The following is a 17,957-nucleotide window of genomic DNA, read 5'->3' on the forward strand; positions in this document are numbered from 1 at the left end:
TATAGCTGTTGACATGTGACAAGAGCGCAATTTAATAAAAGTGGCGTTGCATTGATTCGCTTTCAAGGAAGTACGGCAATCAGCAGGAGCAAAGGAATTGGTGATCACTGATTTTTATTTTACTGTTTTTGTTGATAAATATGTTTACTACAAATTGACTAGATTTGTTAGTTTGACTAATGCGTCCAAAAGTTGTCTATCGAATCAGATATTTGGCTGAGAAAATGAAGTTAATGTTTCAGTAGATGATGGCGCTAAAGGTGTTCCTCGTAATATCGTTGTTGTGGTGTTTACTTATGTTGCGAGATTGATAACTGTTATTAGACTATGACTCTTACGTATCTTTATTCATCTTTCGATGAAGTAGAAAGATTATTTACCTTGTAGGTCTGATGGGAAGTTTCATTATTGCGGGGACGCGTATGCTAGTCACTAATTTCAGGTCCTGATGCTTCATGGGTAACCATTTATACTTGTGCTTTTATCTTGTTATATAATGTACGTAACCTATATTATATACAATATAGATAGACTGTGGTAGAACGTATTCTTTTTTTGGTTGTACGTACTCCAGTATTATTAGTTGTTATCTCACCAAACATGTCATTACTTCCGTCCACATAGATAATCGTCCTTTAAAAGTGGAGGTGATACTATCTTTGATTGTAGATTTATGAAATTGATAAAATTATAACGAGGAATTGAGCATGCACTCTCAATATTCAATATTTACGCATTCTTGTGAGATCGTCGTAAACAATCTATGTTTGTAAATGTATGGGACAATGAATGAATTGATTCGACAGATATGTATGGTATGTTATCATGTAGTGGACATAGCATAGATTATTCGTGTCGTGCTAAAGCCATTCAAATTCATCTGATGTCGATGTATCTCAATGAAATCCCCTAAAGGAAAAAAGCTACAAGTCAAATGTTCCAGCGATATAGCTGCCTCAAAGTTTACTACTTATGATTTGACGTATAGAACGACCTTTCTTGTTTCTTTTTTACAAAGATGTCATGATTCAAAAGAATGATGTATGCCATGACTTTGGATCAGTCACATCAAGGATCCAGTTTCGTGAAATCAGAATAAGGAGCCAGTGGTGGGTTGTGTTATTATCGATGAGGAGATAGAAGACTTCCTTGAAAGCAGGTAACACAATACATGAATAAAATTCCTTCTGATGGTCATATAATCATGGTCACCAATAGTTTAAAATCTATGTTGGTGAGGCCCGAATTCAAGGGTGGATGGAAGAAAGGCAGAAGAAAAGAGAAAAGAGTGGCCCAAGATACGAAAGCTTTATGCTGCCATGCGCTAATGTGACGAAGACACAAAGAATGGAATGCTCCTGTGCGAGAAAAACAAAGAAAAAGGGATAGGGATAAAGGTAAGCCAAAAGTATGACTCTGAGCAGAATAGTGTATCTTTTTCTTTTTACATTTCTCCTTAATTTTTATTTTCCAACAGTCTAATAATGAAATTGAAGAGTATAGTCTCGGTACTGCTAAGCCTAATTGTTCATAACACCTTAGCAGAAGTTAACAGAGATTTTGAGCGACGGTAAGCCCATGAAATTGATCCTTCTTGTTGGTATATTTGACCAAGATTAACGATTTGGACTACTACTGTAAATGTATACTCACAGGCATATGCACGAGGCTCACCAAATAGAAATAAATGACGAAGTCGCATTTTTCAAAATACACGATCTAAATAAAGATGGATTTTGGGATGAGAATGAGTTACGCTCTATGTACGGATTAGAGCGTGATATTGATCCAAACGCACAACATGTCCAAATGATTATCGAGAAGGTGTACGAAAAAATGGACCTGAACCGTGATAGGTTCATCTCTCAAGATGAGTACATTTTAGCCACTCTTCCTGACTTTAATGGAAATGCTAAAAAGAAAGAAGATATCGCCACTTCAGCAACAGAGACTACTGTGCAAAAAAAGAGAAACATTGCCAACAACGAAAGTAAAAATAAGCAAAAACGAGGCAATAGCAACGACAAATCAAAGAAAAAGGCTGAGGGAGTAATTCCTGACAAATTCAAGGCTTAGAACGTTTGTTAATTTATTTCATCGTACGATAAACGCTGTTGAAGCTTGAAATTCGGCATGTTTGTAGTAGTTTATTGAATGAATCTGTCTAATAAACTGTTGCACTTTTGGTACCTGGTTTTTATCATCCTCCCCATATTTATGCAGCGTCGTGCTCCGATTAAACTCAAGAGGCAAAGTTAGGAAATTGCGGGGGAGAGTGACGTTAACCTCAAAGGCCCACTCATTTTGCAGGGTGAGCTAAATTTGTATTGACAGAAGGCATAGACCAGAGTGCCAACTTATTTCTTATTTCTTTCTGATTCACCTTCAGCCTTACATTAAAATTATAAAAGAATAATGCGTTTTACTCGCACCCTTTTCCAAGCAGTTACCAAGGTAAGTTCTGGTACTCACAAAGATAGGCTTCACAAATACTTGTAGTGCCCTGAAACAAAAAATTTTGGACATCGTGTTTACAAATGACTTATGATTTCACGTCCTTTGTATTGCAGCCTTCGACAGGCATTGCAGGTCTCAAGGTTCACCGTAATCCCCGTCCTCATTTAATTCAAACATACAACAGCACTCTCGAAGTATGCAGTCGTCTTCCTACCACAGCTGTTTATCGACAAACAACTGAAGCAATAACAAAACACAGATTGGCTGTTGTAGAATCAACAGAGAACATTGAAGAAATCGAAACCAAGATCAACGTTGGCCAAATTGAAGAAATCATCGAGCAAGCAGAGGATGAGTTAGGACTTGCTAAGAAAGTAGAAGAATGGAAGCCTTGGGAACCACTTGAGGTACCTATTCCTCCCGGTCAATGGGTATACCCTAAGAAAGAGTAGAAAGAATCTTCCTATTTGAGATGAAGCGTTTGGCAGCTTCAGTCATCACCAGCTACAACAATTTCGCACCATAATCCGCCGACGCATAGTATTTCTATTCAAATGTACACAGTTATCCATAGTCAAGCTCACTCTATTTATATATGTTTACTGTTGACCGTAATATAGAAACTGCCACCAACATAAAATCTCATATTGCTTCAATTTCTAAAAGGGAGCTGCAATAAAAGAAATATACTTTATTTATTTCAGTAGAATGATAAAAATTTGGGCCATTTCCTTTGTTGAATGCCATTAAATTGACCCAAAAATATTGATCTGATGCTAGCAATGAGAATGGAATATGACTGTTGACACTTTTATATAGACGTCTAACCTTAGCTTTTTATAAGTGAAGCATATCTCATAAACCAAACCGATAGAAATGTTAAAAATAACCATGAATGACTCAATGAAAAAAGCTACCAGATGAATGGAAAGCCAGCTTAAACTTCGTTGCGCTAGATAGTCACAGCATGATAGTCTATGTATGAAGGGTCAAAAAGAGCTGAGCTCTGTATAATGAACGGTAACTTATGATGCACACTTGTAACAAGAAAAACAAATATATTTCGAAAGTTTGATAGTAATCTTAACAAAATGCAATACCTTCCGCGACTTATAAAGGGATAAGTATATTTAACTTATTTCTAATGCTAATGAAATTGATACCCCTTTTCCTTGATCAGCACCGATGAAAAGACGTTCACTCGCCTGCTAATTTTATGCCTTTCTTCCGTATTAGTTCAATGCAACTCGGATTTATGTCAAGCCGCTTCGTAGCAAACCATACTCCTACGCTGCAGCTTTGGAAAATGATTGCTCATACTCAGGACTCCAATACTATCGCGTTATTACATGGCCAGGAAAAAGCTTATGATCGCGTTCATCCTAAATACTTAGCGCAAGTGTTGCGTGCCTATGGTACAACTTGTCATGCATCTTTTTTTCTCTACTGAAGTAGCCCTCAATCTCAATAACCATATTATTTCAGCCACCATCCGTCAACAACGCAGCCTTCGTCAAGGAAACTCCTTTGGCCCGCTACTCTTCGACATTGCTTTCGACTCTTTCATTTGTTTAATCCACCAAAAGCCCGGAATATCAAGGGTTCAATTTTCAACATGAAACAGCGTCCTTAAGCAACCTTGGATGGTACGGTAATCTTTTTGAAGTATTCACTAACCTGCATTCCCACCATCATCAAGCACTATCAACTTTGACTATCACTGTCAAAAAAATTCAAATACTGCTAAAGACTGCTTTACCTTCTAAGTGAAAATCCTAGCGTATGCCGATGGCACTTTTGCAGTCGTCAGTAATGAGTCTTTTATCTACCGACTATTATAATGCTGGATCGTTTCGTCCTACCCTACTCCTTTGTCCTATTTATATATTTTTTCCCTTTCAGTCTTTCGCTTCCCTCAATGCAACATATGAAGGGCTTTAAATAGAACAGGAAGTATACCCAAAAACCTGACTGGTGTGCAACACTAATTCTGATTGGTTGCGACATTGCTTCTTGGAACCACTGTATCTTCTGCCCTCAACATGAGAAAAGCGGATGAAATGAAGGCAGAGCGATGGTCGTTGGTTCGAATTAAAGATAATTATACACTTTTTAAGAAAGAAAGGCATTGTAATGCTCACTTTTGACAAGTAATTGTGAACTTTCATTATACACTTTCCTTATATAGGACCTTTATTCATTATTATGTTGAAAGTGGGTTAGACAAAGAATTACAGTTATACAAATCAGCAAAAAAGAGAGTAAATATTATATGCACGTGTATTGGATAGAAAAAAAAAAATTGAATTGCATGTACTATGTATTCAACCTTCGTGAAGCAATGCATCAAACAGATTGCAGCAGCAGTAGCAAATCAAACTTAATTGCTTCAATCTCTTTTTACAGCATGCAAAATAGAGCAGCAGCAGCAAAGATGGCAACGGAGGTGATAACCTTATGTTGAGTAGAAGCCAGTTGACTATTGCCTTCACTCTTAAAAATAGAACCAGAGGAAGTAGATGAAGCAGAAGCACCGCCTGTTGCGGATGCAGAATTGATAACAGAAGCAGAGGCGGCAGGAAGAACATTAATAGGAACATCGAGATGAGTATTAGTCTTGGAATCTAAGAATACAACTTTGTACTGGCCAGGAGTAACTGTGGTAGGGATATTGTAGTTTACAGAATGTTCATAATAAGTAACGTTGCCATTTTGCTTAGCACTGGCAGGCGTTTTGGATGTGTCGACAGATGTAGCGACCGGCAGTGAGACATTAGAGCCTGCAGCAGCAGATTGAAGTGTAATAGAGAGACTAATATCTAAATGCCATGATAGAAAGTTTTTTTCATTAGTTTGGCTTCATCCTTTAAATTTTCCTCACTTATATTGCTTAGAGTCAATAGAGCAGACATGGAGACGAACCTGATACGATATTCTCGAAAAGAACAATGGTGCAGGGTAGAACCTGACCGACAACGTAGGGACCGTTTGCTACAGGGCTTGTCACATTATAGTTCTGCATAGGTGCAGTTAACTGTCCAACAACACTTGAGATCATCAAGGCGATTCCTGAAATTGCTGCAAAGAATCTCATTATCGATATTTTTTTTTAGACCAATCAGAAAGGGTTGAAAAGGCGAGTATGAATGGACTGTAAATGTGAAGAAAGAAAAGAAAGAGAGAGTGGTTGAAGAAGTAGAAAGTCTATAAAAATAGGGGGACAGAAAAGAAAAGGGAAAAAAGAACAGATAAATCAACATGTGTAATCCTTAAGTACATCTGTCAACAGGGGGAGTTTCAATGCCTCGCTATCTGTTGAACATAGAAACAACGGTAATGCGTGTAGATCAGAGGCCCTCCTTCCGACCCCTTTTTATCGCTCTGTGATACTCGCTACGTTAGGATTACACAAAAGCACATACATCCATTCATTATTCAATGACTAAATATACTTTATTGATAAGTTAATAAGATTATAAAATTCATGTCAGTTACTCTGTAAGAAAGAATAAAGACAAGTGCCTTCTTCTAATATTCGATTAATATTACGATGTTGTGGTTTGAACCAGATTTTGGAAAAAAGGGAAAGAGGAGGTGAACAGAAGGAGTATGGTTGAGTATATGCAAGCATTCATTATGGTTGTTTCATTCTCTACTACTAATTCAAAATCTTTCCAAACACTAAAGCAGCGGTTACGGAAATTAGGATGGAAGCAAGATCAGCCATTGTATTGGAATTGGCTGAAGAAGAATTGCTTGTAGTAGCAGGAGGAATGATAGATCCGCTAGGCTTAGCAACCGAAGAGGGAATTGCAGAAACAGCAGGTATGCTACTTGCAGATGGCAATAAGGCCGAGGAGGAGCTAGACCATGCAATGACGGATGGAGTACTTCTGACAGCAGAGGACACTATACAACAATAATGGTAAGAAAAACAACAAAGAAAAACAAGGAGAAGAGGATTCTAGTGGTTTCTTTTTGTGCGACTATATTATAATGTCTCAATTTACCTGCAGATACCGTAGAAATACCAGAAGCAGATATAGAAGACAAACCAGAAACCGTATGACTTAAAATAGAAGCGACATCGCTTTCAGAAGCGCTTTCGCTGGCAGAAGTCTTAGCAGTTGCACTAGCAGAAATGGTTTCGCTTTCTGAATCACTGGGAGTTGCATTTTCATTTGTAGCTGTAGTAGGTGTAGCTGTGCTATCAGGAGTTGGAGTGGCAAGTTCACTAGCGGCTTCGGTAGCAGTAGCAACTGTGGCAGCTTCGGTAGCAGCTTCAGTAGCGGGACCTGTTAAGTAATTTTTCAGTTCATCATCTTTCAAAAGGGTCTTCCACCAGTAAATATCAGTAACTGGAGTAGGTAAAGCGGGAATATCATTACCAGAACCTTCATTATCTGTCAGTATATCAAATATAGTAAGTATTTTAAGGAAAAAACAACAGCACGATACTATTTTATGTTTTGACTTTTGCCCCTGCCCCACTTGATTCAGCCTGTACAATACCATCTTGAGCGAAAGCAATTTGTTGGAAAGCAAGGGTTGCAATAAGTGTTAAAGCCAATGTAGATCTCATTTTGTTTATTTATTTGTGGATGGATGTTGTCAAAGGGCCAAAAATTGTTTTGAAAATAAGAAAGAAGAGCAAAATGAATGCTAGATTAGAAGGTTCCCCATTTTATAGTCAAGATATACCTTTGAGAAGATCTCCTATTATTAAAGGAAAGAGCCAGCCTCAAGCCATGTACACAAAAGTAACCTAACCTTGTTTCAAAGTTAAAAATAAACTAAAATGTTATAAGAATACAAGATATGTAACGCTGCAGGGATCGACAATAAATAGAAACATGACTGTCCATCGACGTTGAAGGAACAAAATTTAATGTAACAGACTCTGTTCTAGGCAAGGCAGGCAGGGATGGGAGATCCTTTATGTCTGGATTATGTAAGTTTAGGTTTATGCCGGATCTCCCTAAAACACGCATTATCACAACATACAACGTCTGATCCTCTTTTCAAGCCCACCTTTAAGAAATTTACTAACTATTCTTTGATCCCTTATATATTTGATTCATTAAGTTTTATTGTAAGCGCTATTTACAGTAGAAAAAAAAAACTATTTTCTTTCACTGCCAGTGCATCATTTGAACAAAGAATAATACGAAAAGATTAATCCATACAATTAGAAATACATATGTGTAAGCCCTCAGCACTAACGATGATCATCAAGAAAAACGTAGATCTAAAATGATGATATATACAGTTGTTTCAACAAATTCAGTTTTGTTGCTTTTGAATATTGCAATTTGTTGTGATGGTTGGTGGGGATATACACATATACACTTAAATAAGGAGCTTTTCAATTTGAGTCTTGATGTTCAAGATTTGAGGCTTCAAGTCAGAAGCTTCGTTGGTGGTGATGGAGCAAGAGATAACAGCACGAGAAACACCACAAGCACGACCCAAGGCAGTCTTGGAGGGAACGAAAACATAAGGAACGTTCTTATCTTCACACAAAAGAGGGAGATGGAGAAGAATTTCCAAAGGTTCGGTGTCAGCTAGATTTTGTTTGAATGAACAATAAGTTAGAAGAGATTCCAAGAGGTTCCAAAGTTCAATACGTAAGTAGTAAATGCGGACTTACCAGCCATAACAATGAATTCAGAGATACCTCTGTTAAGGGTCTTTGTGGTTTCGTTGGCACCCTTCTTGAGTTGCTTGTAATGAGAAGCTTGTTGAACTAAATCGAGAATGGTGCTGGTTAAAGCGGCATCGGCGAGAGGGAAGGCCTTAGGGTTGACTGCAGCAGACTGAAATTAAAAAACAAAATAGAGACACACGTCAGCTATCGTCAAACATTATATAGAGTCGTATGCTTTCGCATGTAGAGTCTTACCATTTTTTTATAATTCTTTCTTTGATTAAAGATAAAAAGAGAAAATTTTTTGATCAAACGGCCAACAGCACAAAAATGAAGCAAAGCAGAACCGTCAACGCAGTCACTAGCAAGCCAAATTAAAGAAGCCACTGCCCGCCAATCAGCAAGGTTTTTTTTTTTTAATGAAACTGATCTACTATTCAACTAATTCTAAGGCTCTAAGCTTTATATGGGCTTGAGCAACGGATTTTTACAATTAAAAAATATGATTTCATTTGGAACAGGAGCATCTGATTCATAATGAGAGGGGCTGCAGCAGTCCTCAGACCCTTTGAGAAAAAGGCACTACGTCCCACCATACCGTGCTCAGGATGGAGTAGGCATTCTAAGAATTAGAGGGGCAGGCATTTTTAAGCGAGGCATTTAGGACTCTTTGAAAACATGTCGTCTTTAATGTAACATTTGCTTCTTGAAATGTCGATCAATTGTAATTATCTGGGGAACAATATCAATTAACTTATCATTTACTACATTTTTATAAGCATATTCTTCGTTACTCCATCCCTTTTTCCCCTAATAATAAGTGTATGTGATTGCGCTATTGAGTTGTGTATTGATTTGCTACACAACTCAATAGCATACCTTCGCTAACACATTTACTATAATTTTCATCCATATAACAAGCATTACGTCGACTTAAAGCTATGTTATTGAGACGTGAGTGCAAGGTATAACGCTATTAATGAGGTAAATATTGCATGCATGCTTTGGGATTTTCATCTGTATAATCTACTTTGTATTGTTTCCATTTGGGTGGATATTTTCTTTAGTGAAATCGACCTTTTCTTCTCAGATAGGGCGCGTTCACAAGATGGACAGTTGTGAAACGGTAAATAAGAAATAACAAGAATGGCTTTTTACTTGTAATGTAAAAAGCCCAAATTCAGCGTCATCAAAATGGAAAATGTAATGGATTATAGAAAGTCTGACTCATTTATAAAAAAGGGCTTGCTGCCGTTGCACCTTGTGTGCACTTATTTCTTCTGTTTTTCTTTTTTCTTTTCAATTTGAATCGAAAATATGTTTCGCCAAACTATCCCAACTTTGAAGAAATGTAGGTCTTTTCAATGGTATACATGCCAAAACGATTTGTTTGTGTGCATAAAGCATTTCTACTTCTTTTTTGCTTTTTTCTTCATACTTATCACTTTTTCTTTTCTCAAAAGACTCTATGAATTTTCAGCAACAGCAACAGCTTCAACAACAACGACTTTTTGGTAGTTTGGTTTCAGCAAAAGATCTTAAAACTGCTTTAGGCAGCGTCAAGATTTTGGATGGTTCCTGGCATATGCCAAACACGAACCGTGATCCTTATCAAGAGTTTTTGCAAAAGAGGATAGCTGGTAGTCAATTTTTCGGTATAGATACCATTAAAGATACTTCCACCGATTTGCCACATATGTTGCCTTCGCCAGAGAAATTCTCAACTGCTGTAGGTACGCGTAACCGTTTCAATCTTACTCATGACACCCACAGCCACACATACAAGAATGTAAAACGATAACCAACTTGATTTCTTGAAAAAAAAAAAAAAAACGACCCTTCTAGGTAAAATGGGAATTGACGAAAATGATCATGTTGTTGTTTATGACACTGCTGGTGTATTTTCAGCCTGCAGAGTCTATTGGACTTTCAAAGTGTTTGGTCATCAATCTATTTCAGTCTTAAATGGCGGTTTACCGGCTTGGGAAGATATTGCAGGACCCATTGAAACGAACACAACACCGGCTCCTGTCGAACCAAAGACATACAAAGTGCCCACAATTGACAGAAGCCTTGTAAGAGATTATCAGGCTGTTTTGGAGAATGCACGAAATATCCAAAATGGTGCTCAGAACGGTGCTCAGGTATTGGACGCGCGTCCTTATGCTCGGTTCACGGGTGAAGCCCCTGAACCTCGAGAAGGATTGAGCTCGGGACATATGCCGGGATCTATTAGCGTCCCCTTCAACGAGGTGATCCAAGATGGGAAGTTGTTGGATGAGAATAAACTGAGGGAGGTTTTTGAAGCGAAAGGTGTAGATATTTCTAAGGATATTATTACGAGTTGTGGTAAGGCTGAGCAAACCCCGGTATAGGAGAGAAAAGAAGAAAATTGAATTCTCTTTGTTCATCTGTGTAGGAAGTGGTATTACAGCATCTATTCTCTACCTTGCACTGGAGAGAATCGGCGCTCGTCATTTAGCAGTTTATGATGGTAGCTGGACCGAATATGCTGGAATGCAAGACAGTATTATCGTAAAGAAGCAATAAGACCATTTTATGCAATAAAAAAAAAATTGGGATTCTTTGCATTATTTTCAAAAAAATAGTCCACTTCCTTTTTTCCAAGACTTCTTCTTTCGGTTACTTAGTGAAATGCAACCTTTCAATAAATATTACCCTCCAGATTGGACACCTGATAAAGTATGAGCTTTGATAGTATTGGCCATTAAAGAGGCATAGTAAATGGATATTTACAAATCTTTACTTGTGAGTGTAGGGATCTATCAATAAGTATCAGGGTAAACATGCTCTGGGAGATAGAGCCCGAAAATTGGATGAAGGCATCCTCATCGTAAGGTAAAAACCTTTCAACGACAGTAAGCTATTATCGTTTAAATGAGCTCCCAAGACAGAAAAAAGAAGAAAAAAAAAAAGCTTTACCTTTACTGATAATGGTAACTCTATCAGATTTGAATTGCCTTTCAACATTTGGTGTAATGGTTGTGACAATCACATCGGTCAAGGTAACTCTTTTTCTCCTCATTCGCTTCCTCAGGGTTTGTGTCATTGTAATGCTAAATCTGATTTGGCAATGTTTACTCCATAGGCGTTAGATACAACGCTCAAAAGAAACAGATCGGCAAATACTATAGTACGCCCATCCTACAGTTTCGGATGAAATGTCATTTATGTGATAACTGGATAGAAATACAGACAGATCCCAAGAATACTCAGTATGTTGTGGCTAGTGGTGCTCGCAAGAAAGTGGAAGAATGGGAGCCAGAAGAGAATGAGGTTTTGAAGATACAAGGTATATTTGCCTTCCATATCTTTTATTTTTACAATTAACTTATCTCGCTGATATCACGATATACTTGCACACCTTTTAGATGCTGATGAAAAGGAAAAGTTAGAATCTGATCCGATGTATCGATTAGAGCATGGAATAAAAGATAAGCAAGTGATCAGTGAGGCGACACCGCATCTAACACAGTTACAAGAGCTGAATAACACACAATGGTCAGACCCTTATACAAGGTCTCAGCAATTAAGAAAACGCTTACGAGAAGATAAAAAGAAAATCAAAGAAGCGGAGACGATTCGAGACAAATTCCAACTCAATATCAATGTGCTTCCGGAATCAGACAAAGATTTGATAGAGGCTAAAACAGTTGACTTTCGATCAACAGAGCTAATTGAAAAACAAAAGTTAAATAAAGCGGTTGCACCGCTCTTTACGACAAACTCAAACAGAAAAGGAACAAAACCATCATTAACATCAACATCCACAGCAACACCAACAGCAGCAGCAGAGCAGTTGACTAAATTGAGCACAGTCGCCAAATTACATACAAGGGCTAAATTAGATCCTTTTTATAATACCACGAAACCATTTACAAAACTAAAAAAGGGAAAAGAGGGACGGCCGAAGAACGATCACCGAGACAAAGATAGGAGCATTAGTCATGACAAAGAAATACATGGTGATAAGACTATAGGCGTGACAAAAAGACAAAAGACTAACGACAGCACGGCTACCAGTCACTTGTCGACTACTTTAGTCTTGTATACCGATTCTGATACCGATACCGACTAGTTTAATTCAACTCTAATCATTTAATCTGATGCCAGCGTAAAAGCAACATCAACAATGGATGCTTATCTTTCTCGAAAATACAATATACTTGTAGTAAAAAGATTTATTATCGATAATTATGTACATATGCAAACAAAAAGAGAAACACTAATAATACAGAGTTTGACGAACAGACTATATAAATAAATCGAAGAAGAAAGGATAAAAGATTTCAAAAGGGGAAAGGGTATTTCAAGGAAGCTCATAAAATAGCTCGATTCAAACAATCAAAGGAATACTCTCTTTTATATAATACGGTTCAGAGGGATTAATCGTAATGTTCTCCAATGACAATAAGACTTCTACATCATCACAGCCTGTAAAACGTTGAGAAGAGTAGTCTCGAGGCATGATATCAATGATGATCTCTACAAATAAGGGAAATTGCTGAAAGAAATCTTCCATATCCGCCGTGATGAGTGGTTGTCCGTCATCGGACTGGTGATATGTGTACACATGACCTGTTCTTATCTTCATATATATACGTGAAAGCCCTGCCAGTCCACGTATAGAGCTGCGTGATTTTAATTTGTTGATGATGTCTTCGGCTATGAGCTCGACAGAGTCTTCCAGGATGGGTAAGCGATCATCCAAAATACCGTCATAAAGAATTGTGTTTTGGTGGTATAGTTTGGCTTGTAACCAATCCTCAAAAATTCGCGAAATGTGTGATGCTGCTTTAGAAGAGCTGCCCAATGTTGGCAACTAAGGGTGTGTATTATGTAAGAAACCTCAAACACAAACATATCGGTTTTGATAAGTACAAAAAATTAAGAGAAGAAAACTTACAGAAATAAATCGATGGCCTCCATCCATGAAATAAGTATTTTGATACCGAGATACTCTGTTACTATTCTGTGCATCCTTCATGATATTTTTGAAATACATGAAAGGTGTTTCCTCTTCTTCTTCCTCTTCTTCGTCTTGATGATGTTGGAAGGTAGTATGGAGCAATGGAGCTGCAGGCTCTGCTAAAGTGCTGAACGTTCTACCTGTGTCGGTTGCTGTATCTTCATCTTCACTGTAATGCTGATCCAATAGGGTCGGTGCTTGGCTTTGTTGAAGCTCTTCTTTTATTCCAGTCGCTCCTACTAACCCGTCATATATGTATAAAGTTAGTCCAATGCATTATGTAAGGTTAGGAAACTCTTTTCCTCCCCTATTTACCAAAAGCAGTAGTAGATGCGCTCTCTATTGCAATTGTTGTAGCAGTAGTAATGGTAGGCTTGGATATCGACATAATGTTAAAAAGAGATAAACTGAATAAAAGAATAAAAGAGTGTGTAAATGTCCTACTTTTTTTTTTTTATTTTCTTTAATGCTTTTTTTTTTCTTTCGTCTTCTGCATTTTGAGATTACTATTTTTCATTTTTGATTAAGGTTATTTATTGTTCCCGCCGCCCCCCCACAACATTAAAAGAGCACCCCTTGGGTTTCAGAAAACGAGCCCATTATCGGTAATGGAACTGTTTGTAACATTTTCATGACAGGCGGAAAAAAAAAACCACCTTATTGTGCAACATTATAGCAATTGAAAACGGCAGCGGCTTTCGACTGTAAAGCCTTTATACTCTGACACTCACTGGAAAGAAATTGATGCATAAATGCACTCTATACTTTCTTTCTAAACAAAAGAAGACAAGAGCAATCATCTATCCGAGGTTGATAAAATACACCCATAAGCCTTTAAACATACTTATCTATCATGGTTTTTGAGATAGGCAATTTTAAGCCGAAGATATAAAAAACGACCCATGCACAAATAGCGCCTGTTGCTTTGTACATTTGACTTTTTCTTTTTTTAGGGTTTGTCATTCATCCAGATATGTACAGGTTCTTTCATTTGCCATTCACACCATCTCTCTACGCTGATTATCCTACTTTCGATGATGATGATGGGAAAACAGCCTTTGCTTTTTTTGCTTAGGAATTTATACCACAACTTGGCGTTTTATTGTCAAAAGTAAATCTCAATTTTAATATACGAAATTTGAGACAAAGTGTGCGATTGAGATGGAAATTTTCGGGACATGAATTGATTGTATTGTATTTCTATCCCGCTCTGTCAAAGGAGCGACTATGAAAAAGATGCATTCACCACAAAATGTTCATGTAGATTTTGAGAAAGAGTTTTTCTTTCTCTTTGTTTTTGCCCATTTTCCTTGTCTTAATTGTGGACTAATGCAAGACGGAGGAAGGTTAAATTCCCCGTAGGTCATCATAGTACATTGGGTGTTTATAAATTGCTCCACCATCCAGGGTCTCCAATAGGCTGCACATTTTTTTTTAATTTTTTATATTTAAATTTCTTCTACCTAACGTGAATAGTAAGACACAACCAATAACAACGAGTGAGCCAAAACCTTTCGATGCTGTAAAGCCTATCATAGAGAAAAGGAAATGGCAACGTTGTTAATAAGAAAAAAGATGTATGTACTGTCTCATTTTCTCAAAAAATATCTTTTTACACTGTGCCGAGTCGTTTTGACAAAAGGAAGCATGGCTAATAGCATAGACGAGAATGGCGCGTAAACCTTGTAAAATGCCAGTAGCAACGTTGCCGGTACGATCAATAAGTTCGTAATAATTATAGGAATGTAATGTATGTGCCACTGTCACAATAGTGTAAGCGAGTGTCACCTCGAAAGTTGTTGTGTTCGCGTCAATGTGAATAATGTCAGCAAATCTTGGTAAGGTATAAATGAACATCCAAATCCATGTATAGCATGAGGTGTAGACACCCATCCAGCAGCATATTTTAGCGGGTAAAGGCTGTTTACCTTTATCGTTGCTGCTTGACAGGACCTTGTCAGAATACACATATATACACGCTAATTATTCAGACATGTGAATGATTTGTATGGAAAAAGATTTACTTCTGACATCCATCCCTCCCCAACACACACACACTCATTTCATAGTTGATACTCACCAGAAATAAGCGTACCGCCCAATGTGACTAAAGTGCCATTCCATAAACTCTTATTAAATGCTATCAAATCGAATAATTAAAGCAGTTGATATCGAGAGCGAACTACTGAGCAGTTTATGTACCAATACACTATACTTTACCTGTATGACTACTGACCTGACTTGTATTATCATTAAACGTCATTGGTAACTCTAAATCTAATGATGTTTGTTGCAGTGGCGGGGCTCTGAAATTATCGAATGAACAGATACCCAAGCCAATGCTGGTGCCGATAATGGCTAACCATTGTATTTTCGACAAGGATTGTTTCATAAATATCCACGTCAAAATAGCACACCAAATGACCACACTACTGTAGATGACTTGGTACATCTACAAGTAAATAGTAATAGAAAGAAAGACATTAGCCTATTCGTTAAACCAGTTACCTCTCGAGCATTCTTCCTCCTCTTACCCCACTGCCGATGATGGAAAACCCTATCGTCAACGTAACGCTTGAGAACAATTCCAATGTTGCTAATTTTATTATTTTCAAATGAGGAACAGGTGCATGTATTGAATCCTGTTCTTCTTTTGCTGCTGTTGATTGCTCTTCATAACAACTAGTGTCCAAAGACAGGTCTTGGTCCTCAAATCCCTTTGTTTCCTCTTTACTTTCTACATTTAGTGCTGTTAGTGATAAGCTGAGTGTATCTGCTGAAAGTAGCTGTAAGAGTAATAAAGCAACAGAAACTTATCCATTTCAGTGGGGAATGAATGTGTAGATAAGTTAGAGAATAGATTGGATGATTGCATACCTGTTGCTCCAGCAAATTCATGGGATGATCTTCAGTTGCACTGGTCGATGGTAGCATATTATATTGCATGGATTTCCTTCTGCTTTTTCTTCGGATTAAGAAAGGGATGAATGCGCCTATTAATAGCATCCCTGTGTAGCTCGACAATTGAGGCAATAAACTCATGGAAGCTATTATATATTTTGTATCATCATTAAACGAGAAAGAAATAATGAATACCCTACACTTCTACCTCTAACAATATTCTTCTTACTTGCAGCGCCTTTATAAAACAACCATTGCATCCCCAATGTTGTGCATAAGCCTGTTATAAGAAAACTTATTTGATGAAGTGTGATGTGAAGCATATCATGTTTATTATCTGAGGGACCATGGCTACTGTTCTGCATATTGCTTGGTCCTTCGTGTGGATTTGCTATTTCAAAATTGCACAGTGATAAAGGACAAAGGAAGTGTGAAAAGAAAACGATAATAAAACAGAGAAACAAAAGTAAAGAGTTACGTTAATGAATCAAAATATAGCTGCAGCAATCCTATTTTATACTTTTTCAGCCCTTTCTAACCACACATGTTGTTAGTCAGGAGAGAAGAGAAATATTTTAGAAATACACGGGCAAGAGCCTATCTTTGTGATCGTCCTATTTAAGACTCCAACAACAAGCATCTCGTTTTGGTTTGTTTATTGATTTTTCATCCCTTCTTCAATAGATACAATAAATAGTGTGACGGAATTACATCCTAATGGCGTTGAGGTGCAAGAACAAACTTGTAAACCAAGATACCAGCCACCGCAAGAGCAGGCAAAATGACACGTAAAACACTAAATGAAAGATTTAATGTTATAGCTTTTGTTCGAAAACAAAGGTAGATGTGACTACTGCTACTTACGATCCTGTCGACTTCTTTTCTTCGGGAAGCTCTCCAGCACGGATAACATTAAATTTATGAGTCCGCTTCTTAGACTAAATCATTTATATACAGTATTAAAGAACAGTGCGTATACACAGTTACTCACTAACAAGCTTTTGCTGTTTCTCTTACTTCTTCGTCCAAAGTGCCAATCAAATATTTTTTCAAAATTTCTCTAGCTTCATCAGAGTGTCCAATATCTTCAAATGCCTCAGTTGCATCTTTGCCTGCTTCATCAACTAATACTTCCTCGCCTATATTCCAGGAGAAGGGTTGTCAGATGATGGCTGACCCCTCTTGTAAACAATTTCTGTTTTATAATAACTTACCACCAGGATGCTATAGATACGGAAAAGAGATTGAGAGATTAATCACCAGTAGGAGGACATCAATTAACTTTTAGTTTTTCGTTGAATACCTCCCAAATGAATTCAGTAACATTATACACTTTATCGTGAATAGTCATCCACAAATCATTTTTTGTGTTGTGCTTGGACACATCATCCGAAGAATAAACAGCCAAGCCAGCGTCAGTAGTAGCAGTAGCAGCAGTAGTCATTGCTTATTAGAAAATGGGTGCTTGAAGGGAAAAAGGTGTCTTTAGTGTAAGTTGACAGTAAACAATGGAGAAAACAAGACAAAAAAAAAGGAACAAACGAGATTTATCAGGGCGGGGTAAAGAGGACAATAACATTACTAGTCAGCTCATTGGATTGGACACCCATGGGCCGCCCCTCCCAAGTTTCATATTGTCATTGTGTCACGTTGAATATTAATTCAGGGCCGAATTATTACCCTATCCATTCAGCTTAGTTTTTTTTGGTAGTAATCTCAAATTTACCATCTTTGTATTCCTGTCATCGTTATACTTCCACTACTAACACTTCTATTTAAACGCGTTGTCATAAATGCATCACATGGGACATGCAGCTTAAAACAGTTGATCGTAAGCTTTTCCTTGAAGATTGGGAACCACCTCTCAAAGAAGACTGAAGGAACACCATCTGGTGCTGCAAAGAAACTACACATTGCTGAGTTTGGCATCCATCGAAAACAAAGATTTTATGCAGCCAGCTT

General features: G+C 37.5%; 11 protein-coding genes across 11 annotated transcripts; 5 read left to right on the plus strand and 6 right to left on the minus strand.

The window, feature by feature from the left end:
* The first annotated feature begins 1,418 nt into the window (after nucleotides 1-1,418).
* Nucleotides 1,419-2,247, plus strand: BDF20DRAFT_84429 (uncharacterized protein). The gene is made up of 3 exons (XM_053079611.1): nucleotides 1,419-1,570; nucleotides 1,656-2,099; nucleotides 2,224-2,247. The coding sequence occupies exons 1-2, from the start codon at nucleotides 1,485-1,487 to the stop codon at nucleotides 2,074-2,076; spliced, it is 507 nt and encodes a 168-aa protein (XP_052941317.1). The 5' UTR covers nucleotides 1,419-1,484; the 3' UTR covers nucleotides 2,077-2,099; nucleotides 2,224-2,247.
* A 102-nt stretch (nucleotides 2,248-2,349) lies between these two features.
* BDF20DRAFT_848000 (ETC complex I subunit conserved region-domain-containing protein) lies at nucleotides 2,350-3,201 on the plus strand. Its single transcript, XM_053079839.1, has 2 exons — nucleotides 2,350-2,454; nucleotides 2,571-3,201. Exons 1-2 carry the CDS (start codon nucleotides 2,416-2,418, stop codon nucleotides 2,907-2,909), a joined length of 378 nt encoding a protein of 125 aa, XP_052941318.1. The 5' UTR covers nucleotides 2,350-2,415; the 3' UTR covers nucleotides 2,910-3,201.
* Nucleotides 3,202-3,502: 301 nt separating this feature from the next.
* Nucleotides 3,503-4,592, plus strand: BDF20DRAFT_848003 (uncharacterized protein). The gene is made up of 2 exons (XM_053079840.1): nucleotides 3,503-4,017; nucleotides 4,135-4,592. Exons 1-2 carry the CDS (start codon nucleotides 3,870-3,872, stop codon nucleotides 4,221-4,223), a joined length of 237 nt encoding a protein of 78 aa, XP_052941319.1. The 5' UTR covers nucleotides 3,503-3,869; the 3' UTR covers nucleotides 4,224-4,592.
* On the minus strand, nucleotides 4,593-5,672 carry BDF20DRAFT_848005 (uncharacterized protein). Its single transcript, XM_053079841.1, has 2 exons — nucleotides 5,380-5,672; nucleotides 4,593-5,276 (listed from the first exon to the last, which is right to left on the minus strand). Exons 1-2 carry the CDS (start codon nucleotides 5,549-5,551, stop codon nucleotides 4,858-4,860), a joined length of 591 nt encoding a protein of 196 aa, XP_052941320.1. The 5' UTR covers nucleotides 5,552-5,672; the 3' UTR covers nucleotides 4,593-4,857.
* BDF20DRAFT_848008 (uncharacterized protein) lies at nucleotides 5,673-7,100 on the minus strand (the record flags this gene model as incomplete). Its single annotated transcript, XM_053079842.1, has 2 exons — nucleotides 6,468-7,100; nucleotides 5,673-6,366 (listed from the first exon to the last, which is right to left on the minus strand). Coding segments are annotated over exons 1-2 (751 nt in total), but the record flags the coding sequence as incomplete, so codon positions are not given.
* Nucleotides 7,101-7,510: 410 nt separating this feature from the next.
* On the minus strand, nucleotides 7,511-8,379 carry BDF20DRAFT_848011 (ribonucleoprotein-associated protein). Its single transcript, XM_053079843.1, has 3 exons — nucleotides 8,360-8,379; nucleotides 8,108-8,273; nucleotides 7,511-8,021 (listed from the first exon to the last, which is right to left on the minus strand). Exons 1-3 carry the CDS (start codon nucleotides 8,360-8,362, stop codon nucleotides 7,807-7,809), a joined length of 384 nt encoding a protein of 127 aa, XP_052941322.1. The 5' UTR covers nucleotides 8,363-8,379; the 3' UTR covers nucleotides 7,511-7,806.
* Nucleotides 8,380-9,350: 971 nt separating this feature from the next.
* On the plus strand, nucleotides 9,351-10,734 carry BDF20DRAFT_848023 (Rhodanese-like domain-containing protein). The gene is made up of 4 exons (XM_053079844.1): nucleotides 9,351-9,471; nucleotides 9,568-9,837; nucleotides 9,950-10,453; nucleotides 10,524-10,734. Exons 2-4 carry the CDS (start codon nucleotides 9,573-9,575, stop codon nucleotides 10,652-10,654), a joined length of 900 nt encoding a protein of 299 aa, XP_052941323.1. The 5' UTR covers nucleotides 9,351-9,471; nucleotides 9,568-9,572; the 3' UTR covers nucleotides 10,655-10,734.
* Nucleotides 10,735-10,750: 16 nt separating this feature from the next.
* BDF20DRAFT_789560 (CWC16 protein) lies at nucleotides 10,751-11,672 on the plus strand (the record flags this gene model as incomplete). The annotated part of the gene is made up of 5 exons (XM_053076168.1): nucleotides 10,751-10,807; nucleotides 10,884-10,963; nucleotides 11,075-11,130; nucleotides 11,214-11,417; nucleotides 11,497-11,672. Coding segments are annotated over 5 exons (573 nt in total), but the record flags the coding sequence as incomplete, so codon positions are not given.
* Nucleotides 11,673-12,461: 789 nt separating this feature from the next.
* Nucleotides 12,462-13,482, minus strand: BDF20DRAFT_832052 (uncharacterized protein; the record flags this gene model as incomplete). The annotated part of the gene is made up of 3 exons (XM_053078503.1): nucleotides 12,462-12,947; nucleotides 13,032-13,333; nucleotides 13,410-13,482. 3 exons carry the CDS (start codon nucleotides 13,480-13,482, stop codon nucleotides 12,462-12,464), a joined length of 861 nt encoding a protein of 286 aa, XP_052941325.1.
* Nucleotides 13,483-14,350: 868 nt separating this feature from the next.
* Nucleotides 14,351-16,360, minus strand: BDF20DRAFT_832053 (uncharacterized protein; the record flags this gene model as incomplete). The annotated part of the gene is made up of 8 exons (XM_053078504.1): nucleotides 14,351-14,514; nucleotides 14,558-14,623; nucleotides 14,711-15,073; nucleotides 15,175-15,201; nucleotides 15,315-15,546; nucleotides 15,629-15,880; nucleotides 15,972-16,141; nucleotides 16,225-16,360. The coding sequence occupies 8 exons, from the start codon at nucleotides 16,358-16,360 to the stop codon at nucleotides 14,351-14,353; spliced, it is 1,410 nt and encodes a 469-aa protein (XP_052941326.1).
* A 349-nt stretch (nucleotides 16,361-16,709) lies between these two features.
* Nucleotides 16,710-17,439, minus strand: BDF20DRAFT_811783 (cytochrome b5-like heme/steroid binding domain-containing protein; the record flags this gene model as incomplete). Its single annotated transcript, XM_053076724.1, has 5 exons — nucleotides 16,710-16,791; nucleotides 16,860-16,933; nucleotides 17,013-17,134; nucleotides 17,210-17,219; nucleotides 17,299-17,439. 5 exons carry the CDS (start codon nucleotides 17,437-17,439, stop codon nucleotides 16,710-16,712), a joined length of 429 nt encoding a protein of 142 aa, XP_052941327.1.
* Between the last annotated feature and the right edge of the window lie 518 nt (nucleotides 17,440-17,957).

This window comes from Mycotypha africana (assembly GCF_025528875.1).
Source record: "Mycotypha africana strain NRRL 2978 chromosome Unknown BDF20scaffold_1, whole genome shotgun sequence".
Classification (NCBI taxonomy): Eukaryota; Fungi; Mucoromycota; class Mucoromycetes; order Mucorales; family Mycotyphaceae; genus Mycotypha; species Mycotypha africana.